This window comes from Protomyctophum parallelum (assembly GCF_964188405.1).
Source record: "Protomyctophum parallelum genome assembly, chromosome: 5".
In the NCBI taxonomy this organism is placed as follows: Eukaryota; Metazoa; Chordata; class Actinopteri; order Myctophiformes; family Myctophidae; genus Protomyctophum; species Protomyctophum parallelum.
Genome location: NC_139702.1, coordinates 12,631,591 through 12,641,098, shown reverse-complemented (window position 1 = coordinate 12,641,098; position 9,508 = coordinate 12,631,591). Strand labels below are relative to the sequence as shown.

Sequence of the window (9,508 nt, the reverse complement as noted above, 5' to 3'; positions counted from 1 at the left end):
CCCCAAAATCTATAAATCTCACACAATTAAGGCAACCGGCCGGTTCCACACGCTGCACAGGGTCCCCTTTTTTTCACTTGAGCACCTGCCCCTCTAAATGTCTGTGCACACCACTGCACACACACACACACACACACACACACACTCTATTGGATTTTGGTGGAGGCACTTTTTCTTTTTTTTTAATGACCTTCCCGTATTGTTTTCAGAAAGTTAATTCTCCCCCTTGCCTGTTACCTCCTCTTAAATTAAAGCGTTCGCCAGAGGGAAGGAAAGCCATTCCTCAAAGGCACACGTATACGCTGTAGCAGCAAAGAGAATCATTTGTTCTGGAAATGAACACTAATTTCCAATGCTGCAGATAAGACAAACACATATCGGGGGGGGGGGGGGGGGGGGGGACACACAGAGGAAAGACAGGGGGGGGGGGGGGGGGACACACACACAGAGGAAAGACAGGGGGGGGGGGGGACACACACACAGAGGAAAGACAGAGGAAAAGGGGGGGTGTCATCATCATTCAGCAGCCATGGGCCGTATAAATCCTCAGCCACTTGTTCTTCTCGTTGTGCTGACGGCGAGGCTGGGCCTTGTAAAGCAGCTCCGAGCACGGACATGCTTTATGTTCCCCATTACAATGACTAATTGAATATTTGTCTATTTCTAATGAGGTGGGCTGCCCCTAGAGTGTCTACTGCGTGTGTGTGTGTGTGTGTGTGTGTGTGTGTGTGTGTGTGTGTGTGTGTGTGTGTGTGTGTGTGTGTGTGTGTGTGTGTGTGCAGTGGTGTGCACAGACATTTAGAGGGGCAGGTGCTCAAGTGAAAAAAGGGGACCCTGTGCAGCGCATGGAACCGGCCGGTTGCCTTAATTGTGTGAGATTTATAGATTTTGGGGCATAAATAATATATTAGAAGATTCTTTTTTAATATCAAGAATTGATCGTCACCATGGTTCATATATACTGTAGTACACGGTACAATAAAAAAAATATGTTTTTTTTTCTTTCAAAAGGGCACATTGCTGTCCATATAGGCCGGGCAAGGGCAGGTGGTGTTCTAGCACCCCCTAGTGTCTATCTGTGCACGCCACTGTTAGTGTGCGTGCGTAATGTGTTTGTGCATACACAGTAAAACTCCCTCAGTTTCAATTGTGCTCTGACAAGTGTACAAACGGAACCACAATCGATTTGGTTGCATTTGTATGATTACAATGAATTCATTGCCACCTCATGAATGTGTGTGTGGATGATGAGTGAATGTAATGCACAATCTATGTAGAGCTTTGGATATAAGCGCTATATATATATATATTAAAAAATATGCACCATTTACACCATAACTAGATACATACATAACATAGACAGCCAGTTCCTATCAGAGATATCCGAGTGAATTGGAGTCATTTTCTACTGATATTGATGTATAATATGCACTTTGTCATCGGTAGAGCAGAGACGCCGTCTGTATTATTACAGTCACGATGGCATACTGTAATAAACACATTTATGGTTAATCTGATAGGAGTCATATATGACGGGCAGGACTCAAAATCCGTCTGGCAGCTCAGAGGATGTTTCAATATATCATGCAGTCTTAAAGAGGCACTATGTAACTTATTTTTACTGAATAAACTGTCATTTTGTCCAATCTGTATGTTAGAGTATGTTAATGTAATATCTTTGTGTTGTTTTGTGTTTTTGGCATTGTTTTGTACTTTGGTTGTGCCTTGATTGTTATGTTGTATATAAGTTTTATATACTTTGTACTTTATTTGTCTTGTAAAGCACTTTGCGCTGCACTCGTGTCATGAAAGGTGCTCTATAAATAACGTTTATTATTATTATTATTAATGTTAAATTAATGCCATATAACTTATACAATAGAAGGTAAAAGGTAGAAAAGGAAAATTACATATAGTGCAGCTTTAACTGGAAGAAACCTCGGGCAGAAATAGAATTAGAAACTTCTTAATGTCTAAAACGTCAATATTGATGCAACTGAACTCAAATACCACCGATGTTGTGTGGTAGATCATGTTTATTTGATTTTACAAATCATTCTTATACATTATGTCTTTCCTTCAGATCTATAATTTCAACAGAAATCAAAAGGTACACATATGCCTCTACACATAAAAGAAGACAATATGGGAAAAGTACAACAGTAAAAGTATCATATATCGTACATAAATACCCCATAACATTATTTCTATAACATTTTATACCGTTGATAGTTTCATCATCATCATCATTATTACCACAAGGCCACAAGCGTGTAGATCTGCTATTTTCAGCTTGCAACGTAAAATGACTAATATTGGATCTCTAGTCCTTTAACATTTTAGTCTAGTTTTAATTTGTTGACTAAATTATCACTATATTTAGTATAGTGTCGTCATAGCTTAATTTTTATTTAGTTTCCATTTAGTTTTCATCCGTGAAAAAAGGTAATTGACGGACAAGTTTTCATCATCATCATCCATCTTAAGAAAAGTGAATGACATCATCATCACCACCATCATCATCATCATCATCATCATCATCATCATCATCATCATCATCATCATCATCATCATCATCATCATCATCATCATCATCATCATCATCATCATCATCATCATCATCATCATCATCATCATCATCATGTCTATGACACATTGTCCAGAGTTGTCCAGACTGTTCTAGGTAAGATCTTCAGAGTACCAGCACCAAGACCAGTGTAAAAGAATGGAAAGAGTGTGTCAGTGAACCTGTGTGTGAAGGTGTGTATGTGTGCGTTAGTATCAGGATCACAGAATGACAGCTTTCCTTCATTCCAGTCCAGTTGGACTCTGATCCTCTGAGGCTTCTGCTTCATTGAGAGATTAGTGGATGACCCTGGTCTGGAGAATGCTCTGTATTTACCGTCACGTAACAACTTTATTCTCCAGCATGGATCCATTAAGGCTCCCTTCCTCTGGTACGACTCTGCTAACACACCTACATCCCAGCGTGTATTGTCTCCAACCTCAACATCCCAGCTGTGACTCCCTGAGTTAAAGCCTTCAGAACCACGGACATAGGCATACTGGTCAAATCTCTCTGGATTGTCAGGGAGCTTCTGTTTCTCTCCCCATGTCACGCTGGTCAGATCATCAGACAGGATGAGATGTGGATAGGCAGTGTTGGGATCCAGAATGACAGGAGTGTAGGAGACAATGTCCTTCATCTTGTCCCAGACTCTGAAGGCCAGGTTGCCCAGGTGTTTGGCCTCGTCTATCAGTGCTCCTGAGACCGGCTGTGGGTCCTGCAGTGTGAGCTGGACTCTCTCCATCGTGGTCTTGAAGTTCTGCAGGAATGAGATGTGTTCAGCTTTCAGCTCCTCCTCGATGGCTCTGATTGTGTCTGAAATAGTTGATATGTCTCTGTTCAGACCCTCCATCTTCTCCTTCATCATCTGACTCTTCTGCTGCTCTTCCTCCCTCAGTGCAGTGATTCTGGCCTCCTCTTCATCATGTAGAAACTGATGCATCTTCTTAAACTGTTCCTTCATCTGCGTCTCGGTGTGCCGGGCCCGGACCTTAATGTGTTCTGCCGTTTGGTCGTAGTTTGTTTTAACTCCATTAAAAACCTTCAGTTTCTCCTGTAAAGGCTTCAGCAATTTCTGGACTTTCTCCTTGTGTTCTGGTGCAGCTTCATCGATGGGTCTGAAAATGTGGTTGGCGTGTCTTTTGGAATCTCGACACACAAAACACGCTGGCTGTTGACAGTCCAGACAGAACAGTTTGAGTTTCTCATCGGCGTGCAGAAGGCAGAGAACCCCAGACCCAGTTGAAGCTCTCTGATGTCTCTCCTGTACGAAGGCCTCACACAGGTTCTTCAGAGCCCGGTTTAGAGGTGGATCATCAATTGAATGTCTCTTCTTACAAACGGGACATTCCTTTATTACCTTATCGCTCCACCATTCCTGCAGACAGGCTTTACAGAAGCTGTGGCTACACGGCAGGAGAACAGGATCTTTAAAGATGTCGCAACACACGGGACAGGCATAATCCTCTTCTGGGCGAGATGCGTTGGAAGCCATTTCGTGTCAGAGTTTAGCCACGAATGCCCGAGACAGGAAATGCAGTCAGTGGTTGTAACACTCCTTTTAGAATATTCTAATGAAGTTTACTTTCACAGTGAAAGTGGTTGTTGATAAAGTCCATTCAGCTGAAAGAGCCAGCAGGTAGTTCCAGTGGTCTGGGTCAGTGTTCAGGTATAGTTCCAGTGGTCTGGGTCAGTGTTCATGTATAGTTCCAGTGGTCTGGGTCAGTGTTCAGGTATAGTTCCAGTGGTCTGGGTCAGTGTTCAGGTATAGTTCCAGTGGTCCTGGGTCAGTGTACAGGTATAGTTCCAGTGGGCTGGGTCAGTGTTCAGGTATAGTTCCAGTGGTCTGGGTCAGTGTTCATGTATAGTTCCAGTGGTCTGGGTCAGTGTTCAGGTGTAGTTCCAGTGGTCTGGGTCAGTGTTCAGGTATAGTTCCAGTGGTCTGGGTCAGTGTACAGGTATAGTTCCAGTGGGCTGGGTCAGTGTTCAGGTGTAGTTCCAGTGGTCTGGCTCAGTGTTCAGGTATAGTTCCAGTGGTCCTTGGTCAGTGTTCAGGTATAGTTCCAGTGGTCTGGGTCAGTGTTCAGGTATAGTTCCAGTGGTCTGGCTCAGTGTTCAGGTATAGTTCCAGTGGTCCTTGGTCAGTGTTCAGGTATAGTTCCAGTGGTCTGGGTCAGTGTTCATGTATAGTTCCAGTGGTCTGGGTCAGTGTTCATGTATAGTTCCAGTGGTCTGGGTCAGTGTTCATGTATAGTTCCAGTGGTCTGGGTCAGTGTTCATGTATAGTTCCAGTGGTCTGGGTCAGTGTTCATGTATAGTTCCAGTGGTCTGGGTCAGTGTTCATGTATAGTTCCAGTGGTCCTGGGTCAGTGTTCAGGTATAGTTCCAGTGGTCCTTGGTCAGTGTTCAGGTATAGTTCCAGTGGTCCTTGGTCAGTGTTCAGGTATAGTTCCAGTGGTCTGGGTCAGTGTTCAGGTATAGTTCCAGTGGTCTGGGTCAGTATTCATGTATAGTTCCAGTGGTCTGGGTCAGTGTTCAGGTATAGTTCCAGTGGTCTGGGTCAGTGTTCAGGTTTAGTTCCAGTGGTCTGGGTCAGTGTTCAGGTATAGTTCCAGTGGTCTGGGTCAGTGTTCAGGTATAGTTCCAGTGGTCTGGGTCAGTGTTCAGGTATAGTTCCAGTGGTCTGGGTCAGTATTCATGTATAGTTCCAGTGGTCTGGGTCAGTGTTCAGGTATAGTTCCAGTGGTCTGGGTCAGTGTTCAGGTTTAGTTCCAGTGGTCTGGGTCAGTGTTCAGGTATAGTTCCAGTGGTCTGGGTCAGTGTTCAGGTATAGTTCCAGTGGTCTGGGTCAGTGTTCAGGTATAGTTCCAGTGGTCTGGGTCAGTGTTCCTTCCTCTAGCTGTGGATCTAAAGACAGTCTGTTCTCTCTCACTGGAAGTTGTGTTTGATCTGAATGTGAATCTTATCGCCTCTGATCAGACTATCTATAGACATGTAACAAAGTTCACTCTCTCTCTCTCTGTCCCACATGCAGGCACACACACACACACACACACACACACACACACACACACACACACACACACAACAAAGTTCACTCTCTCTCTGTCAGACATGCAGGCACACACACACACACACACACACACACACACACACACACACACACACACACACACACACACACACACACATACAAATTCAACCTTATTCGAAAGCCTTCATTTGTAGTTAGTTGTTGTGTTTTGTACCTAAAACAGCAGATATGCAAGCTCACAACACATCATGATGTGTCCTTGAGGGACCACCAGTGGCCTAAAAACTATTGCTATAGTGTATCCTGAAGTACTAGAATAGGCTGAGACCAAGTCTCACACAGGAATTGTTTTTTAATGCAGCATCAAAAAATGTGTCTGACAGAGTGGTAACCCCCCCCCCCCCCCCTCCCCACACTTTATTCTTATGCAAAGCAGGAGGGATGTCTGCCGATGTATAGGAAATAAATGTGGCCTTTTGGCAGTTGAGTAACTGGTAGAACATGGTTAATACCTGAAGGTCATGAATGTATCTTAAATCTTATAAAATTCATTGAAGCTCATTGAAGCTATTTTAAGTATATTAACATGTGTTTGCCACTAGCTATATGAGTTCGGTAGTGTCATATCCCTAATATGTATGGCATGGTGTAGTACAGTTGAGTTTGGGTTTTGCACCCCAGCCTACTGGCAGGAAATATGCTGAGCTGTGTATTCTTTTGAAACCACATGGTTTCATGGAAATCATCCACCCACATTTCTTATCTCTTTACACAACTAACAATAAAAGAGGGGAGTAAATTATGCCACTCAGTCACACATCATTATGATATCAGATTATCAGATCTAATAATTTGTTGTGAAAGTACAATAGAGGTTATAAAAGGACATTTTAGTACTGTTTAAAACATATAAAACATATATCAAACACTTTCAGTTTGAGTCTCCTGACCTCCCACCTCTCTGTATCACTCTGAACTGATAGCAGGGTGGAACCTTATCTATATATTGTTTCATCATTTTAATCACATGAATGAAAAGCAGTTTTATTAGTTTCATTTTTACACAGTAAGTATAAGGTAAATAAGGTCAAAGTTGATCCCAATGTCCCTTTGTAAGTTATCTAGAGTGATAAGCTATGTGTGTGTGTGTGTGTGTGTGTGTGTGTGTGTGTGTGTGTGTGTGTGTATGTGTGTGTGTGTGTGTGTGTGTGTGTGTGTGTGTGTGTGTGTGTGTGTGTGTGTGTGTGTGTGTGTGTGTGTGTGTGTGTGTGTGTGTGTGTGTGTGTGTGTGTGTGTTGTGGCTGTAATAATACAGATGGCGTCTCTGCTCTAGCGAGGACAAAGTGCATATACATCAATATCAGTAGAAAATCACTCGGATATCTCTGATAGGAACTGGCTGTCTATGTTACAGTATCGAGTTGTGTGTGTGTGTGTGTGTGTGTGTGTGTGTGCGTGCGTGCGTGTGCACTGCTGCCAGTCCAGGTTAGCAGGGGTCTGATCTGCTGCTGCACTCGCTTGATGTATCGCTATCATGCTATTCATTTCCAGGGAGAGAAAATAAAGTCTGGGGCCGAGCCCACTTCACTTCGGCATACAGTAGCGCAAACGTATCTCACTCTCTGCTGATTTCTGATCGTCTGCACCTTTGTTAAATCAACGCACACACGTACACGTACACACACGTAAACACACACACACACGCTCCTCTCTCTCTCTCTGTCGCTCTAATGAATTAGTCTCCTGTCCAGCAGCTGTGCCTACTATAGTTTCTCCCAGCGGATCCTGCCGGGAGCTGCCTATGTCAAATCATAGGTGAGTTCCAGTCTGATATGGAGTTGACTTGCCCAACGTCAGTTCACATTGGCAAATATGTCCATTTATGGAACAGACACTGTACAGTAGGCATACGGTATGTCTGTGCAATGCATGGTCTCGGCTTTTCAAACACAACAGAGTCACACATGACAGGCACGCGTTGACAGTTAATCAGCTCTCATCGTCTCTGCGTGTTTGTACTGTAGCTACCATCTGTTTACCATCCGTCCACATGAAGAGCACACTGTATATATACTGTATATACATACTGTATATGTACTGTATATATATACTGTATACATACTGTATACGTACTGTATATGTACTGCATATGTACTGCATACATGTACTGTAGCTACCATCTGTTTACCATCCGTCCACATGAAGAGCACACTGTATATATACTGTATACATACTGTATATGTACTGTATATATATACTGTATACATACTGTATACGTACTGTATATGTACTGCATACATGTACTGTAGCTACCATCTGTTTACCATCCGTCCACATGAAGAGCAGGAAAGAACGAGATGAGGAACTGAACAAAAAAACAACTAATGATGTCTTTGAGACACTCTGGTCCATAGACTTAGACTTAATCTTTCCTATGAGGGTTTTCTCTTGGAAATATCGGTAGAGTATAACTAAAAGTATTTATTTTCCGGTGGAAAAACAATCATTTTCTGGCCAAAAACGTACGTACAGAATTAGCTTTGATCAACGTTTATTGCCTGTTGTCTCTCCTATGGTATACTGTACCGTATCAGGCACTATGTGCGATGGATAGGTGGGCCAGATGAAAGACAAACAACCCGATATTATCCAATTCTGAACGGGAACCCATTTTGGTGTTAGCATCATGTTATGCTCTAGCTATTGAAAAATAGCAGATCTAAAAGCTCATAGCGCGCCACCGAGTGGCGCGCTACGAGCTTGTAGGTCTTCTATTTTTGAAAAAATCGAAGAACGACTGACATTTTTAGAATCTGATCTCAGGTCAGAATGGGTTAATCAGACCAGTGTGTGTCCAGTGGAAACCTCGTATGAATCTGATCTCAGGTCAGAATGGGTTATTCTCTTGAGAGTCGGCACTCAGGAGGGATTCAAGAGGATGAAAAACGGCCACTTGAATTATCAGGATAGTGATAGTCTTTCTTTGTTAAAAAAGAAAGTTCATCAAAAGTTTTCCTGGACTATATGTAAACATTGCCAACATGGCCACGGGGCCTCATATAGCCCTTTGTTAACAACTGAGCATTTATAAACTAATTGGAATTTAGTGCTGGGAACTCCCAAGGTGAACCAATAACACTTTGCCTTGCAATTATCCCGCATGGATTGTAAAAAACATTGCTGTGGCAATCTACCAATAACCCCGACCTCAAATAACACAGTATCAAACTAATTTAAAACAAAGCTTGTAAACGCTTCAGTTTAAAGGGTTATTGCTCTTCATCACAGCCTGGTCTTTCTGCCATGCTAGTTATTTACCTAAATGATTAGGTCTTCTGTAATTATAAGTCGACACACAGTAATTAGAGCTAATAAAAAAAGAGACAGAAAAACAGTGCCATGTGAAATGTGTCTCAAACATTAAATCTTGACAGTTTAAAATGGGCTACAGTTGCAACTATAACATTTTATTATAGCTTATTCTTTTGTAATGGGATAATCAAATTTGTTTTAAATTAAATACTACTGTATGTCAATGAGATGTGTGGGAGACAGGCGATCACCCACGCATGCAGAGAAACTTGCACGTATACGCAAACATTTAAAATGACAAAAGTCATCACACACAAAATGAATACATTCATTTGCTGTAATTCATGGCAGGATTTCCCCCTGTTTTACCCATAGAGTAATGAAAAGATAGAGACAGAACCGGAGTCTTGATACGGTATACCATAGGAGAGACAACAGGCAATGAACGTTGATCAAAATATAATTTTTATTAAATTGAAATGTACTCATTTAGCTGGGTCCCTCTATAGGGACATATTATTTACATATTATGAAACTGCACACTGTAACCTTTCATATGATGTATTGCTCATTGAAATTGGGGGGGAAATGAAGAA

The 9,508-nt window shown here is 42.3% G+C and overlaps 1 protein-coding gene across 1 annotated transcript; it reads right to left on the bottom strand.

Moving 5' to 3' along the window:
* Positions 1-2,645: 2,645 nt before the first annotated feature.
* Positions 2,646-4,061, bottom strand: LOC310859141 (E3 ubiquitin-protein ligase TRIM39-like; the record flags this gene model as incomplete). Its single annotated transcript, XM_083765542.1, has 1 exon — positions 2,646-4,061. The coding sequence occupies one exon, from the start codon at positions 4,059-4,061 to the stop codon at positions 2,646-2,648; it is 1,416 nt and encodes a 471-aa protein (XP_083621668.1).
* Between the last annotated feature and the right edge of the window lie 5,447 nt (positions 4,062-9,508).